Here is a 25469-nt window from a genome sequence, read left to right as displayed (position 1 = left end):
TGCCAATAGTTTAAATCCCTAAAAACTCATATTACAAACTAAAAACAAAACGAGCAATTGCAATGTTGTACAAAAAAAGGGGACTAGAGTCACCAAACTATTTTACAATGGGCCTTTGGTGAGGTTTGAACTCACGACCTCTGTCATGCCAGCACCATCGCTCCACCCACTGACCTACGCAGACTCAGAGAGGGGCGAGTCGACAAACAACCCTACAAAAATCATATACGTTAAGTGATCTTTAATCCTTAAAATGCAAAAAAATTCATATTACAAAAAACAAAAAACGCAGCAGTTGTTGTTACTACAGCGAGAAGATTTTACTTAAAACAGTTTTCCGCTGCGAAGGAGCTTCTCCTTGACTCTGTTGCTCCTCAACATCCACCTTGTCCCCTCCTCCAATCAACTTCCTCCTCTTCAATGCTCTCAGCTCCTCCACAGTCTTCCTCTGCTTTACTTTCCTCGTCACTTTGTCCCCTCTCCATTCTTCTCCTTGCTTGATCTTCCGCTCCCGGATACTTGCCATCCTCTTGCTCGCTGCAACGTTGGAGAGGAACGCGGAGGTCTCCTTGCGAGCTTGCTCCTGCTCGATCCGCATCTTCTGCTTCCGAGACTCGCGCTCATGAGCCAGACGCTCCGTCAGATGCTGCCAGCGGAATCTGGAGATTTAGAAAGATTTTTTTAAGGGTTAAAGAAAATTATTACTATAACAAACACAAAATGTGTTATCTTAGTTTGAGGTTCAATGTATGATTATAAAAAAATTAAAAAATTGTCGATCCGTTAGCTTGTGAGTCAGACGCTGCGTCAAAGACTGTCAGCGAAATCTGAAGATGTTTGGAAAATATCTGAGATGAACTTTGATGTTTTTAAGGTTGATTTATTATTATAAAAAAATGGATTATCTTAGACTCTTAGTTTAAGGTTAAAAAACAAAAAAATTGTCGCTCCATTAGATGCTGCCAGCGGAATCTTGGGGATGTTTAGAAAAAATGTGTTTTTTGTGAAGGTTAAGATTTACTATTACAATAAAACAAAATGTATTAGCATCATAATTAAAGAAATTAAAAAAATTGTCGCTCCATCAGATGCTGTCAGCGAAAACTTAAAAAACAAAATGTATTATTTTAGTTTAAAAATTATTTCAAGGGTTAAAGTATTATTATGAAAAATCAAAAAACGAAACCTTGGGAAAGTTTGGTAAAAAATATCTAACCTTTTTTAAGGTTAAATTAAATTGTATAATTTAAGGTTAAATGTATTATTAAAAAAAATTAAAAGTGGTTTAGCTATTTTAGAAGATGTGAGTTGCTACCGATAAGTAGGCACTTGCCCTTCAGGGGAGAGCTGACAGCTGCCTAATTCTCTAACACGTTACTTGTTACACCTGTCTCCAAGGAACAGGCAATTTATAGTTGGCCTTTCATAATTTGTGCCGAAAAATATCTAGGCAGAAAAATCTCAGGACTAAAATTCTTTGCACATATATTCCAAAAATTAACATTTATTGTAAATTCAATATGTCTGACATATTTCATGCCAAATGGCGTTACAGCTGTTAAATGTCCTTATAACTTCTTGAACTCTAGACCGAGTCACTTCACTCAATTGATATTGCCCGTTGAGTATATATTCACAAATCTCAGTATACGCAATAAAAGAACACAGTGATTTAAGCTGCTAGTTTAAAAGCAGTATTAGGTAAAATCAATCAAAAAACCGCAAACACACTCGCCTGGGCGTTGGTCACACCTCAATGGAGACCTAAATTCGGCAACGCAGTGGTAAGTTAGGGAAAACTACTTTCTATTGCTAAGCGGCCTTTCTGGTATGGCCAAAATCGTGAATTCCAATCTCATTACAGGCGAGTTTTACGGACATAATGCAGAAGGCAAGAGAGCTCTGGTGATTTTTTGACATGCTACCCTGTAAGCCTGTATACTGTTTAGCTCAGTTGATAAGGGCTCAGTCCCGGTAAGGCCAAGGGTGTAAGTTCAAATCTCACCACACGCTTGTTTTACGAACAGCAGCAGACAACATTCTTGCAATACATATACACGTTTTTACAGATAAAAGCTGTTTCAAAAGAGCTATAAATTAGAAATCTTGTAGCTGACCAGCAATTTACAATCATATATTCCATGCATTACCTGTGCAGATATTTGACATTCCATTGGTAATTTGAAAACTTGGATTTCTTGCCATCTTCTATTAAACTATTGTTGAGAGTCATAGCGAGTCGTTTTGCCAGTTTTTTGTCTCCCATCTCCACCCATCCTTCAGAGAATGAACCCTTGTTGTATTTCGGCTTAACTTTTTTCTTTTTAGACGGGCCATGTTCTGAAAAAAAGGGTTTATAATAAACAGACGGTCCCAGGGTTAAAATGAAACCAAAATTTAGATAGTTAGGCAAGTGTATTTATCAGCACTCGCCTTGATAAAATACCACTAGTAAATGTCGGTACAATGACTGTAAATTTAAATCCTCCACCTAATAGTTTTTCTCCAATGCTTTAATCAAACTTTACAGGGGTTAACATAGTTCTCGTAACGTCAGCCTCAATTGTTTACCAAACTATTGAATACATAGAACTTTTTTGCTGTGTCTAATGTGATTGTTTAATTTGTTTGCACAAAGTTAGCGCTTTGTGCAATAACTGGCCTTCAGTCTTAAGCATTTTAGATAATATGTTGCAGATCAACAAAATGAGTCCAGTAGGCATGATAAAAACAACTTATTTACCGCTAAGGAAATTTGGTCAGTGGATGTCATTCAACACTCTCCGAGAGCAAACTGCAAACATTGGTGAGCGGGGGCAAACAATTATATTGTTTTAGGGATCCTTAGTCAGTCAGCATCAATTTCATACAAAGTCTTGTGCCAATACATAAATTGTACTTTCATTTATCTAACTTTTAAATTTCAAGGTTTGAAAGTAACTTTCAAAGGTTTGCAAGTTAAAAAAGTAATAAAACACAAGTTCGTAGTGAGTATCAAATTACTTTGTCAAATATGTGTCAATGTGGGAAACAAGAAATGTTTAGTTTTACTGGTGAAACTTGGTCTTTAAAAGGTTAAATAGGATTTAAAGCTTAGAGTCTCGCTTTAATTCTTTACCTTCAGGTTGTAAAAATATCCTTCCTACTTCGCCATACTTTTCAAAGATCTGTCGTATGTGAAGTGGGGTCATGTTAGGGGGGAGAAAACTGATGTAGATTAACCCAGGGGTGGTTTTCTTTTCATTTTCGGTCAGATATTCTTCTTCACCTTCATATGGGTCCAACTTATCAGATTCCGAAATATCTTCTGACATGGTTTCAATGCCAGTAACACAAGTGTTTAATGCTGTATTTAGCTCTACAAGATACTAATGCAGTGCTTATGTGATCAAAGAAATATGTAAAACAAATATTGTTAGAATGACTTCTAGTGTGACATAGCGTTTTATTTAGCTGTACACAACTGCAAGGCACTCTGTGTACATTGCACATTTTGTTGAGATTTAGGGTGTACAATAACAATTAACTGTTTCAAATTTTTATGAAACACATTTTAGGCTTTCTGAGCAGGTGTGCAACAGAGATATCCAATAATATCATTTGAAGCAGATATCCGATACAGGGTTGTTCCTAAGCAAAAATTTACACTCGCCAGCCGGGCGAGCGGCTAGTTTGGGAAAATAACTGGCGCTGAGTTATATTTCGCTTAGTAGTGGTCGCTTAGTATTAACACAAGTTGTCTTACACCAATGTGTTAAATTTCTCGCTAAAGCCACTTGCCAGGTGGGTGAGTGGGTGCCAATCAGCACTCGCCAGGAGCAATTTTGCATTGGCGAGCGGGCGAGTGCTTAAGGCCAACCCTGCGCTACCATGTTGTTGCATCGTAACTCATCCAATACTAGGGTTGTACTAGTGCCATACCAAATTAACATAGGAATTTCAGTCATGATTTGCGATCCAACCAGCGTTTTTTAACTTGAAACACAAATTAATCAAATTAGGTGTACAACTAGATTACTAGAGGTAATTCATCTAATAACAATATATCAAATTTGACCCGGTAACCAGAAAAAAACAAAAAAAAAACAAGAAACCTAATTCTAAATTAAGTGTGCAGTGGAAACTTTTGATATTGCGTAGGTGACCTATCTGCATTTCATGGCACTTCACGCCAAGATCTTGGGTGTGCAGGGCAAAAAATTTTGAGGTGTGAAAACATGATTTTGCCTAGCCGTTTCAAAAAAATACTAAAACGTGCAGTAATTCTACGTTTAATAGCATTTGGTATATTACTTTATTTTTAGCGGTGCACAGAATACAGATTGGGGAGGGGGAAATGGTTACGCAGCTCAAAATTGCGCAGCTGTAAATGAATTACTACTGATAATTGTAAGCGCAGCCAAAGCTTCTTTTTGCCTCTACAAAGTCTCTACAGCTGCCGATATTTTTTTCTAAAAGTGTGATTGCTGGATTGCTGAAGCTATTATAAGGCGTGTGTGAAAATTTCAGATCTCTAACGTGAATATTAGATGGTATTTGGGGCATTTGAAATCGAAAGGCCATATGTCGAACTTGAGCAGTTATGAAAATTTTGATCGCATATTAAAGCATGGCCCGATTGATATTGACTACAAGCGATGGCTTATTTTGAAGAATATGCCTTGTAGTTTATTTCGTGAAAAAATTAGCGAGAAAATTTAAAAATTGGGTGTTAATATAGCTAAATATTAATATTCTTAAAAATGAATATTATTATTTTTTCGCCAAAAGTGTGATTGCTGGAAAGATGTAAGCAATATAGGGATTGTGTAGAAATTTGAACTTTTGGAGATATTGCCCAAAACCAATCCAGCGCGCCAACTTCGCCCAGGTCAACAAACCCCAACCCTTTCCCAAATCAATCAAAAATCACATATTGGCGTAAAAGAACATCTGGTTCAATAGCGTTTTCCTTTCTTTATTTATAGGTCGCCGAGGTCGGAGTAGCAAACAAGTTTATTCTCTTGAGTGGTTTTAAACACTCCGTAGCCTCGGTTATGCAATTTACTACTTCAGGTAAACACACACCCTGATTAAAAATCTCGGATCTTATATAGGTGTGATCTTTGGATACAAATTAAGACTCAAGAACTGCTGAGTTAGTTAGTGATTCTCGTTCTTGGTTATTTATAGGCCTTTAAGTGTTAATAAAGTTAACAAAAACGCTTAATAAGTGACTGTGACAGTTACTTTTTAGTTATAACTTCCAAAATTATTTCCAGAAACATGAAGAGCATGGTATATATTCGAGAAAGGCAATGCTTTTAAGTTAAGCTTCAGGCTTTTTTACACATATAGTTTTACTGTAAAGTAAGTTAACACTATATATACATACCACAGACAATAGAAATAGAAATAATTTCTATAGACTTTGATATTTTACAATATCCTAAGTTATTGTTTACAAATTGCACATGTTATTAACTTTGCGTCATATCCGAACCAGTAGGGTATTGGGCGGCCAAATTTCTTGGCCAACACAAAAATGGCCAACTCCTTATTACAAAGCTGTTTTTATAGATTTTCCCAATAATTATCCTATTTGAAAACGCAAAATTAAAAAAAAAAGTATGTGGAAACTACCTTTGGAGAAAAAATGTTTGAAATTCGGGAAAAACTAGGTCGTTATTTCAACGGGTTATGTACACAATAGAGATGGTGAGAATACAAAATTTTTGTTCGCTGCCCGCACCGCACTGCAATAATTTGTTCGCAAGCTGCGCTGCACAGTAAATTATTTTTAAAATCTAAAGTTGCGTTGCCCGCAAATTTGAGCACTATAAGCAATATATTCCAACACTTATAAAAATACTACAAACACCTAAAAAGCTAATTCGAACATAAAAGTACGGACAACAGCTTACTTTTTAGGGATCAAACATCAAAGTGCAAACTGCTTGCTATCTTTTTTCAATTAACTGAAATGAAAACTTTGGAATGTCGCGGCAATTTTTTTTAGATTTATTTACGCAGCGCTGTGCGGTTACTTAGCTAAACCGCGCAAGCGGTCACAAACGCTGCGCGGTTTCCTACACAATATGATATCCCCGACAGTAGGGTGGATTTTGCAATGATTAGTACAGAAAAGATATTCGTCTTAGTTTTAAACATGTCTGTTTACTCTAGTATAAATGAATATAAAAGTTAGCTTAACTGCAATCAACACACTCGAGTCAGTAAGTTGTTTATAATCAAAGATAATCACAAATAAATACAAGAAATAATAAGATAGAACACAAATTGGCTATATATAATTTAAAGACACTTTAATAAAATCAACAATAAACTCAGAAATCACGTTGAAGGCAATTTAGTAGAAATGCAAACGTGTAGGGCAGTTAAAAATGAACTCTCTTACAGATATGCTGCGCCATAGTAACGGCAATAGTACCTACGCGAGTCACAGCTATCGATAAAACAGTAAAATATATACACAGTCAAATGAAACGTCGGTTTAAATGAGATACCGCAAAACAATTCAAATTAAAGTTTCGTCGTTGAATAAAGCACAGCAAAAATAACAAGTTATCAGTAACACGGGCCTTTGTGAGTGGTATTTTTTTATTTTTTTTGAATAGTACCTTGGACGGTAAAATAGCTTTAAAACGCTGTATATTCTAAATTTCTTACATATTGGCAAGAGATTAAATGATCATAGCATCTAGGATATAACACTAGTATTATAGACGAATTGAAATTCAATCGTGAAAATATCGCCTCATATATATGTAACGCAAATATAGAGTAGTAGTTTTTAACCAGGATGCGGCATATTTTTAGATTTTTTGAAATTCTACATATTGCAACAATACAGAAATCCAAAAACAAAATACTTGTAAACAAGCCGCAAAGGTTAGGAACATATAGAAGGTTACGAATGCGCTATCTACTATTCGTTCAACCTAGCTTGGCCCCAGTTTATTGGAACCTAAAGAGAAGTATGAACAGTTATTTTGGTAAGCCTTACTTAAAAAGGCGGCTAGAGTTACCTTGATTCGTGTGTAATTTTCGGTGATAGAATTACGCGAAGATATAAATTCTTGTAGTATGTCAATAGTTTTATGTTGGGCTTTTAACCGTTTTGGTATATATTCTGATTAAATGCCGTGGTTTAAAATTGTTTTGCAATTATAATCCTTAACTAATATAGGCATACAAATATATAGGCATAATAGTAAGAATATAGGTGTGAAACGCATAGCTTTGAATCTAGCCTTATTTAAATAAAAAAATATAAATTAGGCGACAGCTTGCCAAGATACGGGAATATATAGTCTCACTAAATTTTAAATTAAATTAGACGGTGCACTTGTTCACTAACGGTTTAGATTAGGCGGCAGACATTTTAACTTGCGGACCGCGGTCCGTATTCGAACCTTTGAGTTGTTGAATGTGGAGCTCAACAGAAGACCATGGGTACACCATACACGGGTCTGTAATGTTGATAATGAATCTCAAAGCTAAAAAGTACTTCTCAGTCACATTAACTTAAGATGATACAAGTTCGTATAGAAACCTCTTAATCAAGATGATGTCGATTTACTCGACCTTTTGGGCTTTGAAATTCATTATCAAGCAACAAATGTCTAGTTATCTAAAAAAATGACTGACTACTTTGTGGTACGATGAGTGACATTCTCGAAAAGCTTATGGAAAAAAATTCCACGAGCTGATTAGTAGAACAGTTATTCGCCTTGCGCTTCGAAAAAAAAAGCATTCACGTTATGAAGTAGCCCTGACCTATACAGCCTGCCGAGCACTTTAACACTTGGTAACAGTCTCACGGTCCACATTTCATCACTTGGTCACAACTTAAGCATTCCACTGACACCAGCACCACCAGAATGTCGCGATTGGAGCCTTGTAATGGCTGGAAGCTGATCCCTTAGCCGCTGGACTCCAGCAGCGCTTACGTTGCGACACATGGAAAGGTCCAACTCACGCAGCCACTTGCAGTTGGACGCCAGGTAGTCCAGCGATCTGCAAGCAGTAAAACGTTTTTATGATATAGAACAGGAGTGGGCGACTCGCCGGCATGTTTTTGTGGCTCTTCTAGTCGAATCGTAAAATTCCAAAAAAATTGTAAAGGCTACCAATAGAAACGTTCATAGTGCCATTTATTAACGTTTCTGTCTTTTTATTTTCTTTATTTAGACAAACATTTCGGTTATGACGTAAACTATACTTAGAATCCGAGACAGCAAGTTAACGCAATTTCATTCGCCAAGGTTTCAGAGATTAGCCATTCAAACGAAAGACTGACATTGATAAATTTTGTGTGTGGTATTTTGTTATTACCGTATGGTTATATTAAAATTGTGCTATTATTGCTGAACTTACATTATTTACTGTTTTTGTATTGAATTAATTTTGGCTCTCTAGTACTTGTATTTTCTGCAAATGGGTCATTAATTGAATACATTTGCCCAACCCTGATATAGAACGTGAACTTGACGTGGTTTGAACGATGAGTAAAGTTAGGTTTGTCGTATATTTTTATGAAATAAATTGAAAGACAATCAAAGACTTTAAAAGAGAGAAAAATCTTAATAAGAAGCCCAAAGAAAAACGAAACCTTGCTGGAAAAATACGGTCATAGTCCGGTGTTTATAATCACTGCATTTATTTAACTAAGAGCAAAATTTCTAGGTTTTTAAGACCTAATAACGATACACGATGTTTTGGACAAAAAATTATGCGATAATGACTCTTTACTATCGGTAAGTAATCCAAAAATTTAAAATTGAAATGCCCAAAGGTTATATATTATTAGGCGAAAATTTGTTTTAGCGTAAAACCGGTTAGTTTTTTGATCAATCAACGTTTCAAGGTAGAAATCACTATGCTGGACGCAAACCATGGGTGAAATTTCTACATTAATTGGATCGGCACCGAAACCAACTCAATTTGGTAACGAATTTGCGGCGATATATCACCCTATTATCGCACGCATGCCGATACTATCACTTGGTATCGGATACCGGCTCCGATCCGATATTATCGGACATTCCTGGTACTGAGGAGTTAAAAAAGTTCTGAGTTAAGCAAAGTGTACTTGTCAGTGATTCCATCGCAGCTTGAGAGGTCCAAGTTGTCGATGTTACGGAGGTACCTTGTTATTTGAAGCACACCAACGTCGGTTATCTGCAAACAATTATAAAGTCGTAAATTGTTTGTTGTGTAATATAAAGTCAAGAACTTGAAATCTCCCTTTCTGTAAAAATCGTAAAAATCCCGCAGCAACTTTTTCAAAGTAGCGTCATAATTAGGGCGGGGCAGGGGTAACGATTTGGGGATACTCCCCTTCGATATAACCAGAATGCCCGATAATATCGGATAGCAGCCGATACGCAACGCCAGGTGGAAGTATCGGTACCCGTCCGATAAGAAATTCTTTCTTTAAGGGTTGACGGATAATCAGTTATGTTGTGGAGAGGTTGCAGTCGAAATACAGAAAAATAAAAAAAATTTGGGCAATTTTATGTAAAACTAAAATATTGGCGTTGGTAAGGCTAAAGCTGCAAGTGTTTTGTTTTCCATTTTTCATTTTGATTTTTGAAAGCAAAAGAACATTTGTAGCACGACTGTATGTGGCTCCTTACAAATAGCAAAGCTAGGAATAGTGGCTGAATTGACATTATTTCTAAACATGGTACACAATTTAATAATTTTGAAGCCTTTATAGAACAGTACTATACACACTATTTTTAGTTTGATATGAGCTTAATATAATTTCCATTTCTAATCCCTCCAACTAGTACACCGACAGCCATTGTGGACTACGAATCTGTCGATCAATGATGCAAGCAGGGCAGGGTAGAAATGCAACTAGCCTGCAGTGAGGTTCGAACTCACGACCTCCGGTCAAGCCGGGACCTTCGCTCTACCAACTGAGCTATGCAGGTTCAGAAGGGAACGAGTAGAGAAACAACCATACGTCAATGCTTGCCACATTCTGTTAGTACAAGTAACTTCATATTGAAGGGGATCTACAGTACTATATCATTATATCCCTCCAACTACTAATTGTTACGCGAGACCGCCAACAAATTTGATATGGAACTTGTTAATCGGAGAATTATTAGAACTTTTTCGATTAAAAGCTACAGTTTCTTACGTCGGCAAATGCTAACGATAGATTAAGAATATCCGGGCATCCACTGACAATAATATTTGCCAAGTCATCGTTCACAGCGTGACGCATCATATTCAGGTTGAGGCTCTCAAGGTATTTGAACGGTCCACCTTTGTAACTGAACAAACAGTAAGTTTAACTTGCTAAAAATAAACAAGGCTACATTATGCAGGAATCTTTAGCTTGTAGATAAATTGCAAAGCAAAAAGGTCGAGTAGATCGACATCATCTTGCTTAAGACGTTTCGATACGAACTTGTATCATCTTCACTCAGGGTCACATAAATAACTGTAGATGATACAAGTTCGTATCGAAACGTCTTAAGCAAGATGATGTCGATCTACTCGACCTTTTTGACTTGGTAATTCATTATCAAAAATGATCAATGTGACAAAAAACATTAATTTTTAATATACTTTTTTGCCCTAATTAAAAATCCAATTATGTAATGGAAGACCAGCTTTCGAACGAGTGCTACTGATTTTAAATAACAAGAACCTATATAGCAATTGAGCTGTGGAATATACATAGGTATATACACTATACAGTGATCTCGCCCCTCTAAAGCAGAACTGACCAACGTTTATGACATATACATAAAGTAGTGTATCGTGTGCCTTTGCGAAGGTTATTGCCGGAACATTGGATGTCCGATAATATCGGATCGCTGACGAGACCAGAAAATTTATATTGTTATTTCAGGTATGATTTGCGGTAAAACGCGGCGTTTTCTACTTCAAAGGGTAAAAATTTACGAAACAAAAGCAGTTTAACAACTGGAGGTAACTAAACTATCTAACGTTTAAGCAATTTTGGCTTAGAATCCTAAAAAAAACTCATTTTTTACTCATTTTTCTGTATAAACATAATGATGACGTCATTTGGCATCAGACCAGATGGAAAAACTTTTTTCCTCAATATCGGAAATCGGAATAAAATGCCAGGTATCGGACATTCCCTTTTATTTGTTTGTAAACTTGCTTATTCTCGCTTTTTAAAGTTAAATTTGTCGCCTTTTAATTGATAAACCTTGTAACGCAGCATAATTTAGACCACTTTCAATAAATAAACCAATACCGGGTTCTAGACATTATATGGCCAAGGTAAGAGAGGTTAGCAAATATTGTCTGTTTAAAAAGGCCGTGAACTTGATTTGGAATTCCCCGATTAAGAATCTCACCCGAACACGCATCGCAGCCCTCCCAAGGTGACCTTGCGGCAGTTGGAAAGGTCAAGTTCCCGTAGTTTGGTGAGTCGAACAATTCCTCGCTGGCTCATGTACGTGTCCAACAAGTCGCTATGAAGCTGCAGCTTGTCGCCTGAAACAACACCTCTTTGTTGGACGCACACCAAACTGTCCAATAGACTTGGACAACTGGATAAGTAAAAAGTCAAATTGTTTTTTCACTTGCAAGACTCCATTAAATTCAAATCTTTGAAAGTGCATACCAAAACAGGGATGCAATGAAACCTAAAATGCGTTATTATTCCATGTTCATAAGGACTATATATGTTTTTTTCCTTTTTATGCCCAATAGAAAGCTAAAGCTTATCCTTCACGTAGTAATTCCTAACCAGTGATTCCTAACCTTTTGTTACGCAAAGGCGACCTGTAGAACTCCAAAAACGACTTAGAGAAAAGGAAAAAATTATATTAAAAAATATATGTTTACATAATATTGTTGTATTAGTTTTTCCATATGTCTGCGGCACAACGGTTGAGGCGCACCGCAAGTGTTCTGTTGCGACGAGTTGGAGCCTCATGCTGCTAATTTTAATTCTAATCTAGTTTTAGTTCTCACCCAATTTCAGTTTTAAGCAAAACTGCTGCGATTTTTTCTCAAAAGAACAAGTTATGTGTATATCTTGAAGCACTAATTTTTGCCATTTACATTTGCTGTGGGAAAAAAATGTGTTTTAAAATAAAAAGGATTGTAAATTGATTAGAGCTAAATAAAAAAGTTTAAAGTATATTTAAAAAAAAAAATTTTTTAATTGCCTAATTTTGGCTCTTTGTTGCTTTTTTCATGTTTTGAATTTTATTTTTCATGTCTTTACAGAATTCTGGACAAACTAGACATAAAAAGAACAAATCTCCTAAGGAAAAGTCACTCACTTGATCTCTTTTGCTTGAACTGTGAGCCTGGTTGCTGAATCAAGCCACTGTAGCTGTGGTTTGTACTGTGCTTGCCAGATGTGATTAGCGTCACTGTAAAAAAGCAAAATAAAAAGTAAACGGCTAATGTACATCGCTAGCTTGCCAAAATAATTCGTTTCTTTTCCACAGTGAGGTTCGAACTCACGACCTCGGCCATACGGAAATCCGCAGAATGTTTAGATTTTGTATCAGAAATCGTCTGATATTTTTGCTCCGGTTAACGCAGTGGTCGGCAAACTTTTGTTGTCGCGGCCCAAAGTTATCTTTGAAGAGCAAGTGAAGGCCCACTAAGTAAAACTACTACGAAAACAGTGGCAGACACAAGATATTTGATTTAAAGGTGAAATATTACACGGCGCCTCGATTCCCAAAACACTGCCATGCTATAATGTAAAACATACTAAAAACAAAACGAATAGGCGCAAAGCGCAAAAAATTTTGCGTTTACATGTAGTTGAAGTTGGCAAAAAAATATAGTTTGACAGGCTCCAAGGACCACATTTGTCACTTGGGCCTTTCCAAGCTGATCCAATATAAAAATTCTATACCACATCAACTGTTGAAATAAGTACAATGAATGTACGCCGTACATTGTACGGCTATGCGCGGCCCACAGTTTGCCGACCACTGGGTTAACGCAAAGGTCATTGTAAAGACGGTTTTACGTTTTTTCGCTTATACAGGGCACCATAAACACAATATAAACACAACAGGAAAGCATCTAACCGGCTTCACAAAGCTTTAAGCATTTAAAACAATTTAAAATGTCAAATAGCGAGGTTTTGCTCATTAGGAACAAGTTTTGCAAATGAATGTAGCCAGCTGTGTGAATTTTGACTCAACAACTAATAACAATATGGAAAGCGCCAGTTTATAAATAACGAGATGTTGTGGCTATAGGCTTGACTTAAGCTCATCTTACAAGATTCACACGTGGAATCACACGTGACATCATATGTGGACGTGCGACATCACGAAATCGTATCACCTCATGCCATCATAAATTACATGTGACAAATCACGAGTACTCATGAAACCACGCTGAAAATAAACACCAGTGAGAAATCTTGCTTTCCCAACGACTTAACATTAGGCCAATAACGACTAAATAACAGGAAAATTTACCTCGAAAATCACATTAGCTTAAGATGCCCAATGTATTAATCATGACATTCACTTCAACTTGTACTCACAAAGTTCGATCGGTATTTTTTCGTCGAGGTCGTTCACCCCGTTGAAGGTTTTCTTCACGATGCCGAGCAAGCCGAAGTCGGTGACGGAGGAACACCAGGAAAGCTTCAGCACTTGGAGGTTGACTAGATGCATGCTTACAGCCTGTAAACGTGCGATGAGACGTTTAAGCAGAAGTGCTTTTACGCTATTTTGAGGTTTATCGACGTAACTCTTTTACAATACTTCATGTCACATATTTTTAACTATGTTAACTAGACGATGGAGCATAATGGTTGGAGGTTGTAGTAAGACGTGATGAGAATATCAAAGCCCATACAGAAGTAGGTGTAATCGTCACTTTGAACGTTTCGAATAACTCTTTATTCATTTTCAACATCGAAAACGAATAAAGATTTATTCGAAACGTTCAAAATGCTACCTACTTCTGTATGGGCTTTGATATTCTCATCACGTTTTAACTAGACGAAAAATATTTTCTCTCTAAACTTAAAGTTTCTCCTATTTAAATCTGTATATTTTTTCGCTGATGTATTCCGGCTTTTTACGATAAACAGAACAATAATATAATTAGAAAATTTGCATCTTTCATTTTATTTGTGCTCAATGAGTTACGTCTTATTGTAAATTAAAAGGTTTGCAAATTCAACCTAACAAACGCAATTTTTTTTCGCTAAGCGCGTTGTTACTTTTATAGCATGAGGGAAACTAGTTTTCAATTGAATAAAACAGTTAGGTCGTACCCTGATCACAAGTGCTTGAAAGCCACACGAAATTTATTACGGCCCGCAAAGAACTGAGTTTGTTTTAGCCTGCGTTTAGGAAAAGGTTGCCGAACCCTGTCTTAGTAATTCCAAACATTCCCTTTAAAACACATGCCGTTTGGGGTTATAACGTCAATATAACCCCAAACTGCCTCAAATTGTAAGTAAAGAGGATCCACACCCACGCCCCACCCTCATGGTCGACCAATCACCTGCACTGTAGCGTCATTGACGTACTGCGATGAGCTGATTTCCAAACACCTGAGTGATAAAGGCAGAAGAGACCGGGCGGCGATATTTCGAGGAACTGAAACCGAAGTGGCAAGACCATTCTGTGAGCTGGAAACACAAAACAGTGGTTGGTATTAGGAATGTCCAATATTAATGTATAGGAGCCGATGTCCCATGTTAAATGTTAGTACTGGCAGTCGTTTGATACTGGGGTGACATCGGTGTCGATCGGACACCAAATTGATCTGGGTTTTGCAGCTAAGATTTGCGGACGAACGCAGCGCATTTTTCCGTAAAAGTTATATTTACCAAATTTTAGCCAAATAACCTGGAAAACATTGCTATTTCACGATCTATTTGCTTTTTATTCACGCCAGTTGGTTTCGAAATGGATTACAATACGTTTTGTCTTTAATTTCAACTATAGGCATCGGAATAAAATGTCAAGTGTCGAACATCTTTACTAGCAATTCATGCCTCCTTTACAAAGATTACAGACATACAATACACATCAGGGCCGTTCAATGCTTGATGTTTTATTCCACTACTCGGTATTTTGGTAAAAGGTAACGCGGTCCGAACCGACACCAAACGACGTCATTAGAATACTCAAACAAACAGAGTTTATCAAACTAGAACGTGCATTGGTAACTATTTCCAGGGCGATAGGCCGAAACATGATTTTGCTTCGGAAAGTCAATTTTCAGGTAATATTTTGATATTTATCTCACAAATTATATCAAATTACACGTTGGATCGAAAAACGGGTTTAAAATCGACAAATGAATTTGGTAGCGGATCGGCACCGATACCTGCCTAGTATCGGACAAATACCAATACTACCAGTTGGTATAGGGCAGTGGTTCTCAACCGGGCAGCCGCGGCATTCTAGTGAATTACCTAGGGAAATATCTTGTAGGGGTGCCGCAATCTATTATTATTTCTGAGGAGTGCCGCAAGCCATAAAAGGTTGAGAACCACTGGTATAGGGCATCGGCTCTGATCTGATATTATCTGTATTAAACAAAATGTATAGAAAATGTTATTTTTCACAGGTTAACCACCAATTTGCCAAAAACCTGTTAGGAATAGAGGTATCGGCGTTGTCGGGTAATGTGAACGCATCGGTAAACTTTGTGAGATTGCAACCTCTGAAAATATATGGAAAAAATGTTAAATCTCAAACAAGGAATGTTGGGCATTTCAAAAGCAGTGTTCAAGCTACAAGTGTTGAATAAATGTTCGCTTTACAAGTTTAGATAGGAAGTTATGTACAATGGCATGTATAGCGTAGGTATAGACTACGCTTTACAAATATAGTGAGGGACGAATATAGTAAGGAAGTTATGTACATTGGCATGTCAAGCGTAGGTAGACGTGTGATTTGTGGTACAGACCACCATCTAGAAGTTCTAATTCGTAGTTTTGCCCATCACGAGTTTGTTTCGAGGGGCCGAACCGGATTTTCAAATTTTTCCAACTGTTACACCCGTAACGTGTATATTATACTGTCAGTGTCATGTGGTTCTCAATTTGCTGACTTTCTGTGTTATGAGATTGCAGTTGCAGACAACTTGAAAAACCAAACCTTATCCTAATTTAAAAGTTTCTTACGGCGCTATTAGGCTAAAATGGGCAAAATGTAACATTAATTAAAAAAAACGTGCTTCCATATATTTTAAAAACATAGTTTTGGGGATTCTAAGGCCTCGTGCTGAAATGGTAATTCAGGAAAGTATTAATCACTTTTGGTTGACTACAACTGTGCCACAGGAATTGATTTTAAACATTTGTTAATAAGTTGGTAAAATTCTAGAGCGCATTGACGCCCTGTCAGAAGTCTTGGGCGTTCTAAAACGCTCTGCACACCCACGTTAGGCGCTTATGACATGACCGTAATATACATGTTACGGACGTAACACCAAGCGTCTGGCAAAATATAGCCTATTACTGCAAATACAACAAAAATCAGCAATGCTTATACTAAAAGGGTCGTGGTCCTTTGAAATCAAATTCTTGCTTACAAGCAAAGTCAAAATCTCACTTCATTTCTAGAGTCTTGAGCAATGTTAATTCGCTGATTCCCTTATGTAGAGCGGCCATCCCGACGTCGAAACACTCAGAAATGTCCAAGTGACGAAGATTTTTTAACTTGTGCAGGTTCTTAACCGAGTTGTCAGAAATCTGGAAAAAAATTATGTGTGCGTTTTATAATTTAACTTCATTGAAAATGTGGAAAATGGGATCAGTGTTTGGTTTTCTTAAAAAACGGTTAAAAATGTAACGTTTTTTGCTTAATCCTTTGATTAAGAAGCTGTTCAGCTGATAACCAGTAACAGAAAAACTGGAAAATTAAAGTAATGCCCTGTTGTATAAGTCATTAAACAGATGATTTAGGATTTTTTTTATCTATGACGCTAAGAAGCAGAGAGGAGGTTTAACACAGCGTGTTTAATAAAGAGTCTACTAAATTGAGAGAAAGCGGATGGAACATATTTTAAATCTGACTTTACGAACTTACGATAAAGTATTTTTATTTTCTAGATTTCATTAATTGCAGAAAAAAATTAAAAAAAATTAGATTTAAGTGAACAACACTAAGTGCATTTAGCGGATCGTAAAATAAAAAACGCTTGTACCTAAATTCGCCTTTTGTACGAACAACGAACTATAAGCACATTACTTGAAGTTGTAAAATAAAACTGTGCGAAAAATGCCAATTCATCACATAAAAAAACAACACTTGCAACTTGCTCTTATTTAATCTAACAACCAAACAAAACCACAAAGTCTCTCAAAGGGGAGGCAAGGGGGGTGGGGCAAGTCATGCCAATAAAAAACAGTGATTTAAAATACAGTTATTTTAATTTGACTTGGGTTATTTGACTCATAATAGCACACTTTTTTGTCTTCACTAAAACTTCGTATTTTTTATGTTTCATTTTACTTACTTTGGGGCATTTTCTCATTTTTAAAGTGTTCACATAAATATCGCTTTGATAGCGCTCCGCACCAAAAATACAACTTGAACTTAACAAGCAAAATTTAACCAAATAGTCTTTATCAGTAAACACGGTTAAAAACGTAAAAACGGCGCAAAATGCTGCGTGCGGATGAATACGAGGCAGCTGGAAAGAAAGTTCGCCGCCGGTCAGCTGACTGAGCAAAAATAATGTTGCTTAGAATGTTGCTTCTCAACACATGTTTGCATTTTGGACATCCATGAAAATTACTAATCATTTATTTTACTCACCTTAGGGCATTTTCTCATTTTAAAGGTGTGCAAGTCGTACAGGTTGTCGCACACCGCGCACACAGTTGCGTCGCCCAAATCCGAGCTACCTGATATATTGAGTTCGACCAGACCTCGCTGTTTACGAACGAGAAGGCAAAGTCCTCCGTCTGACAGCTCCCTATAATAAGTAATCGTACACTTCCTCGTTAAACTCGTAGAGTTTAGAGTTACATAACGCTTGGTTAGAGGGGTTGGGTTTATTTTCGGTCATTTAGGCGTGTTTAATTTGAATAAATAAAAAGTCATATCCCATTCTAGAGCAAGTCAATGTCAAGTCAAGTCCTTTTTATAAAAATTAAACGTTAAACTATTAAAGTTGGTAAAAATAATACACAGCGCAAGATATAGCAAGCATATTGTTGATTGGGCAAAACGCAAGATAAATATCCCAGTTTTATAATAAAAAATGCTTAATGGAAGCACTTCATTTTAAGTCATTGTCCAAAAGACTTAAGTCAAGTCAAGTCATTTGAAAACAGCGACTTATAAGTGCACTTAAGTCTAGTCATTGACTTGAGTACTTACAACACTGTAAAACTGGTAGAGTTTCGTGTTACATAATGCTGGGTTAGAGGGGTTGGGTTTATTTTCGGTCATTTAGGCGTGTTTAATTTGAATAAATAAAAAGTCGCGTTCTATTTTGCACAGTCATTATGACCCGTGCGAAAATTGCCATCATAACTAACGAGAGATATCAAAGCCTATACAGAAGTAGTTACCATTTTGTGAACGTTTCGAATATCTATTTTTTTCACTTTCAACAAATGTTGAAAATGAATAAAGAGTTATTCGAAACATTTTAAAATAGTTATAGAGCGAAGGTCCCGGTGTGACCGGGGTTCATGAGTTCGAACCTCACTGCAGGCCAGTTGTTTTTCTAGCCTGCCTTGTTTGCATCATTGATCGACAGATTCGGCGAGTCTGCGATGGCTTTCGGTGTACATTCAAATCTAAAATCCTTACATGGTACGGATGACAAAACGTAAGTAATCGAACACTTCCTCGTTAAACTGGTTATTGGTTAAAAGTTTCGTGTCACATAACGCTAGGTAGGAAGGGTTTTGTGTGTTTTCGGTTAAGCGCGTTCTATTTTGCACAGTCATTATGACCTGTGCGAAAATTGTCATCATAACTGACTACAGATTGATTAGATAAAATTATTCTAAGGTCAGCAAGAATATCAAAGCCCGTACAGAAGTGTAGGTAGCATTTTGTACACGTTCCGAATTTCATTTTTAACGGGTGCTGATAAATGAATAAAGAGACGTTGAAATGAATACAGAGTTATTCAAAACTTTTAAAATGCTACCTACTTTTTTATGAGATTTGATATACTACGCCTTACAAGACTAATTTAACCGATTTTTTTAACATTTGATAGAAGCGGGCTTTTTGCAAAAGTTTTAATAATTAATCAATTAAGAGTGTAATGAAGAGTGAAAATCACAGTAAATCAAAATAACTGGCAACAAAATAAGTTGATTTCATTTAAATAGAATCTTCATTTGCAAACAGTTTGCAAATGACGCATTATTCCGTAATTTAACTGTTTATTTTAAGTAACTATGGCCTCCTTATAGGTTATGCAATATTATTATGAGCCCGTTAAAAACTGAATTACTATACGCAATTTTTTTACCAAACATTTGCAGAAAAACGATGGCTTATTCGAAACACTATGACAATCTACTCGGGTAATTATAGTTCCCGTATTCGCCTGTGCACGTTCATTTCTTGTGTTACGTAACTTCGCCAATTAGTAAAAGTGACGAATGTATTCGTTAAACAGTTTGCACCATCCTTTTTTATAGCCTATAGTAAACCACGAGCGTCCACAAAATGTATAACTAATTGATGTTTCACAGTAACAAATCAATTTTCCCGTAGCTTTTCAGTTTTTATTATTAAAACCCCAAAAAAATCTAATCTGAAAAAGTTTGCCCAATAACTTGCTGAACTTAACACAAAAATTGCTTTCTTTTTCTATACAGCAAAAACGACCTTGAACAATGTAGGCATGTTACCACTACCATAACTTTAGCAGCGTACTTAATATATAGGAAGGCAACGGGTAAATATAATACTGTATCACTTATGTAGCACGCCCTTACTAAAATAAAATTTTGCAAACGAAGTAATTTCCGGGTTTAGGTATGTCTGGTACTTGACATCTTTATTCCGATAACAAAAACCGATACTTTTATCCAATAGCAAGTGACATCATAAAGCTCATACTAACCAAATAAAACAAATTTAAACGCTTGAAGATAGTTTTTGAATGTATTTTTCAATGTTAAGGCCCAAATTGTATTTAGCATTACCAAGTTGAGTAACTTCCAGGTGTTAACATACTTCGTTTTGTTAAATTTACCAAGATAGAATAGCTGCGCTTGGCCCCAAATCAAGACTGAAATATGCCCATATTATTTGGTTTTTGATCGCTACAGACCAGGTTTTTTTTAAGGTTTTTTTAAGGTTTGGTTTGGGTGACTGCTAAGTAGTTTTAAGAGACCGCAAGTGTTTCATTTAAATACCAAAAAGTTGCAAGTCCAAAATTTGGGAAACTGCTGGAGAAATTTGGGGGACCGTTTCGGTTCCCAAAACACTGGCTACAGATACAACTCTAGTGTCGCGTACCAATGCTACCACTTGGCAGTGGCAATTATCGACTGCGATCCAATACTATCTGACATCCCTAATTGGGAACAAGTCTGCGCCCCCTTTTTTGTTTCATAAAAATAATTCCTGATTTGCTCTACTGTTAAAACATGCAAGTTAAACTTAATTATCTTAGGAGGCTCTAGTTTAATCTCTAGTTGGTGTGTATTACTTTTTTAGTTGACATAAAGTATTAAATACTTTTAATTCTATGTAATTCGAATTTCCGAAAAAAAATTGAACAAAATCCAGTTTGTTGATTTCTGTATAAATTAAGGACAGCAGACCAAACAAAAAAACAAAGCACGCCTTACTTGCAGTATTGTATCACCAGTGATTTGAGCTTAAGTCCTTTGGTTAAAGCCAGCATCTCCATGGCTTCAGACATTATCGAGGTCCTGCTGAAATCCAGGCTTGTAATGGTCGTTGCGTGCATAGAAATCATCTGCTGGACAACCAGAAATGTCAGGGAATTGGACTTGGAAATTCCCAGCGAACTAAACATAATAATAAAGAAAACTGGTTAAAATACACCATACTCCTTTTTTAGGCGTTTTTCAACAATTGTAACGGCTTAGATGCTTTTTTCAGTTGCTGAACAGAGATAAAAGCTTCAGAACATTTGTAAACGTATCCAATCGACCTTTTTTCAGTTACACACTTTAAATACCCTAAAATTTAAAAAATTGGTTAAAGAGAAAATACCAAATTAATTTGCTAACTTGGACGTCCTCAAGCTGTGTTTTATTAAGATTTACCTTCACTATCTTTTAAAATCATGTTTTGCTAAATTTTGTTACCTTAAGCACATCCTTGATATTGATTTCAACTAAAGAGTAGTTATTGTACATTTTTAAATTTTACTTTTTACAAAAAAAAAACTTAGTTTCAATTTTTTTTTTTTTGTAAAAATTTTATAAAAAAAATATTTTAAGTAAGCATAGGGGGCCCCACAGGTTATGAAGTTTAAGAACCACTAACTTTACATTTTTTTAAAACTATATCAACACTTCATGGCAGACTATATAAACGAAGATAAAATCAAACCGAATATTAAAAAAAAAACTTTTCTTACTGGCATAACAGGTTGTTGGAGGCGAGCGATAGTTTGGAAACTTCGGGACACAGACTGAAGAACTGGCAGATAATGGAGTCGTTCATGTATCGCGATGCTGACAACTCAAGCGAGGTAATCTGCGAGAGGATTTGTCGTGGCAAGGAGTCGGGAGCAAGTTTCGACAAAAAGTGGGAACCGGCCATAAAAAGAGAATTGCATCCACTCAGGTCCAAGCTCTAGAAAAAAAAATATTCAACTCTTGATTTAAAGTAGAAAAGTATTCTTTACAAGTTTTTTTGGCATAATCAAAGTCAGCCTTTTTACTGAATGCATGGAGAAAAAATTTGACTTATAACTGGTATTATTAGCCTCTGAAACGAAAAGAAAAAAAAACAGTACAAACATAAAAAACAATTTCTTTCTATAATTTTTTAATATTTTTAAAGACATTGCAGCCATTCTGCAAATATTTAGTTTGCTAATGATTAAAGTAGGACTGATGTGAGGTACAAATCTTTTCGATGAGACATATAATTACTACAGGTCACTATTTTTAAATTTAAAACTAAAAACCTTTGTTTATTAAAGTGCAAAAATAAAAAAAAGATAAAGCTAATACTTTGTCATGTTAGTGCGGGGCTGGGTAAAGTAATTTCTAACAATCTATCTTTGCAAACATAGGGCTAAACAAACAGTTAGACTAATTTAAAGTGGAGGTCTAAATTTTTAACAAAGAGCATGATTACCGTGAAAGCAGGATTACAAGGTATTTATAAAGCCTAGGACTTCAACTATATTAAAAAAAACAGATCATACAAAAATATTATAGCACTCTTTATATAGCAGTCAATTAGTTTATATTTTTTAATGTTTAATTTGTAGTTACACCTGACAAATATTTCAATATTTTAAATTATTGAAGAAAATATGCCATAGAACACAGTTTGGTAGCCTCTAAATTAGAGGAAGGCTCCATTGGAAAATTTTCTCTCTGTCTGTTTCAGATTGAGAAGTATAAGTACAAAAACTTTACAAAACAAAATGTTGAAACCAGTTAAGGTTAATGTGAATGTACTTTTGCTGCCTGTGTGGTGTTGTGTACATTAAGCTTTAGAGTAATTAATCACCAACATGCTGATGATTGTTAGTGAGTAAGCAATAAGGTTGTTCAGCCTGATTCTTTCACCTTAAGGTTTTCACAGTGTGACAGAATTTCAATGAAGGTACTTTCAAGAATACTTGAATTCTTCAAGGAAAGATGTTCAATGTGGGGTCCAAGTATTTGCATTCCATTCTTGTGCAGCCTTAAGAAATACCTTTCACAAAACAATATATATTATTGTCTACTACAAGAAATTATGTGAAAAACATCTTTTATAAAACTTATACTATGAAGTATGGATAAAACAATTAAAAAATGCACAAATAAATAAACTGTTCCATATTTAAAAAAAGTGTATTTAAGCATAATCATTAGACTTTGGAGGTTAGTTAGCGTTACTTATATTTATAAACTTATTTTAATAAAAAAAATGGAATTTAACTACTAAAGGCCCTAGTGGTTGTGGTATATCTATTTTCACATGTTCAACAATACTTTTAAAAAATACTAATGCATTGAAATTTCTGTCAAAGCAAAAATTTATAATTCACAATCAATAAAACTCTTAAAAAGCATCAAACATAATTATACCTAAACTCAATAAAATAAAAACACATTTCAGCAAGTATTGCACATCTTTTAAAATCTTGATACCTTAACCCTGGTATTTTGTTTAAACAAAAAAGGAAAATTACTTTGCATTGAAGTTTTCATCCAATCCAAGAATTTGCACATTGGGTGACTTTGACATACAGTCATAACAAAGGTGCTTGCCCTTGTTAAAGTACTTCTCATCTTCCAAGATGGTTGCATCGAACACAAAGCGAGTGTGTTTTAAAAGTACAGGGTGCAAACTGGCCTCATACCTGGCAAAGACAATTAACATGTGGTGTCTTGTTGTATACAAGCCTTAACAAATTGGAAGACAGAATGATTAAATAAAATACAATTTATATCATAGAATGCCAATAAGATAGGATCCAAGCAAATAATTAATTCAAAGATTAATTTTTACTATTTAGCCATGGTTTTAATTTAATGTTATCATTTATCTGTCAAAAACAAATTTCTTACTAATAACCTTTAAGTATAAGACGTATGAAAAAAGTTTGATTAAACTGGGAGTTATGTAACAGTATTGGTGGTATTTGAATTCAGATCAGACTGCTGTAGTTTTCCTATAAAATATTGGGTAGCATTGTACAATAGAAACCAAGGTATTGCCCATCACTAATTTAAATATAAGTTATGAACAAGTATGAGTCAGAAAGCAGTGTTTGATGTGATAGTGTCATAGGGCTGTTCTAATGACAACACTACAAATACAAAGTCATTCTGGAACCAGGTAAACATGTTGGTTCAAACAAACTGACAAACTTCTAAAAACGTTGCACCAACAAGAAGGCAAAGTTTGCATAAAATTATCATACTTAACATTACTTGGCAAAATACCACATATTGATAACATTGTTGTAACACATAGCATTTTACAACAGCCATTATTGGTAAATAAATAAATGAAGTATTTTTACCAAGATCTGCAAACTAAAGCTGCTTCTCTTCTACTTGAAAAATCCAAGTATCGCAAAATGTTTGATAGAACCTAGAAAACAAAAGTGATCTCAGTTATACTATTTTAGCTTTCAGTTAGTGGTCACCAAATTAGTCAATGTGGTAATTTTTACAGGCCAGCCGCATATTGCCCTAAGGAAGATAGTGAACCATCGCATAAATGTGAGACAATTAGTTTATGACCGAAAATTTTACTTGTGCCACTATTTTTAGACGGCTGTCTTCAAACCAATTTCAGCATTCCCTCCAGGCTGCATTACTTGGCCAAATCTTGGGTGTGCAGGTATGCAATAAAGACAGGGCATAAATATTTAGGTGTGCAATTACCTGAATTATTTATGTGCACAAATATCTGTGAAAATAAAATTGGTTGTGCAAGCGCCTGCCACAGAATGCAGATAAGAATTCTGCTAGATCTTCAAACAGTTTTCTACACCAAAATTCAGCGCTGGTCTAGAATCCTATTTTTTTATGGTAGTGTAACAAGTTGTCATAATTGAAATTGCAAGGAAGAAATAAATATAATAATAATATTTGACTCACCCTAACCTAAATAATGGTAGCAATATAAACCCCTGAAAGTTCCAGTCAAGTCGCGCCGAAGATTCTTACATTGCGGATAGTTAAATTAACCATAACCGTGAAAAGCTATATCACACGTAAAATTAGGCAAGAATTGGCGCTGGTCTTTAATCCTACCACAGCGTTAAAAATATTTTCAAGCAACACACAATATTTGGGTGAGGGTAGGTTAAGTGTAACTATATTTATTAGTTAATAATATTGCTTAACCTACCCAAACTAGCACCCTAACCCAAATAATGTTCGTTGTGATAGGATTCTAGACCAGCGCCCAAGTATTTGATAAAACGTATTTAAACAAAACAATAGATAAATTTTGCTTACCTCAATTGGCAAATCCTGCATTATTTTCACCAGTTTTCCAAACCTTTTTACTTGTTATATCGTAGTATCTTCAGGACATTTACCGTGACCTTGTGGTTCATGGCATACAAATTAACCACTTAAGTTTATCTTGCTAAGATTAAGCCCCTCGGGCCACAATTAATTAATAAAACTTTACTTTGAATGTCAGATGTTATAAAGCTACAGAAATCAAAACTGGGGAATACCCGTGTAAGGAACAGGTTGTCATGTGATTTCCTGAACTTTTTAGATAAATTAGTTGTGACGCAAAATTGTCTTGTGATTAAGTTTTACCTGATTTTTGTGTAATTAAAAAGTGAACACTCATTTTGATTTTACC

General features: G+C 35.6%; 2 protein-coding genes across 2 annotated transcripts; both read right to left on the bottom strand.

Annotated features, from left to right (window-relative positions):
* Positions 1–304: 304 nt before the first annotated feature.
* LOC146157532 (activator of basal transcription 1-like) lies at positions 305–3314 on the bottom strand. The gene is made up of 3 exons (XM_083388239.1): positions 3119–3314; positions 2151–2340; positions 305–659 (listed from the first exon to the last, which is right to left on the bottom strand). The coding sequence occupies exons 1-3, from the start codon at positions 3312–3314 to the stop codon at positions 305–307; spliced, it is 741 nt and encodes a 246-aa protein (XP_083244365.1).
* A 2898-nt stretch (positions 3315–6212) lies between these two features.
* Positions 6213–25263, bottom strand: LOC146157531 (uncharacterized). Its single transcript, XM_083388238.1, is given in 16 exon segments — positions 6213–8019; positions 9095–9183; positions 10157–10292; positions 11355–11574; positions 12291–12379; positions 13501–13667; positions 14500–14626; positions 15598–15669; positions 16563–16702; positions 17772–17931; positions 20786–20968; positions 21547–21764; positions 22715–22844; positions 23326–23496; positions 24163–24233; positions 25109–25263. Coding segments are annotated over 16 exon segments (2169 nt in total). The 5' UTR covers positions 25130–25263; the 3' UTR covers positions 6213–7844.
* Between the last annotated feature and the right edge of the window lie 206 nt (positions 25264–25469).

This window comes from Ascidiella aspersa, chromosome 4 (genome assembly GCF_963924565.1).
Source record: "Ascidiella aspersa chromosome 4, kaAscAspe10.2, whole genome shotgun sequence".
NCBI lineage: Eukaryota > Metazoa > Chordata > Ascidiacea > Phlebobranchia > Ascidiidae > Ascidiella > Ascidiella aspersa.
The sequence above is the reverse complement of the archived record's forward strand: the minus strand, read 5'-3'. Positions and strand labels throughout refer to the sequence as shown.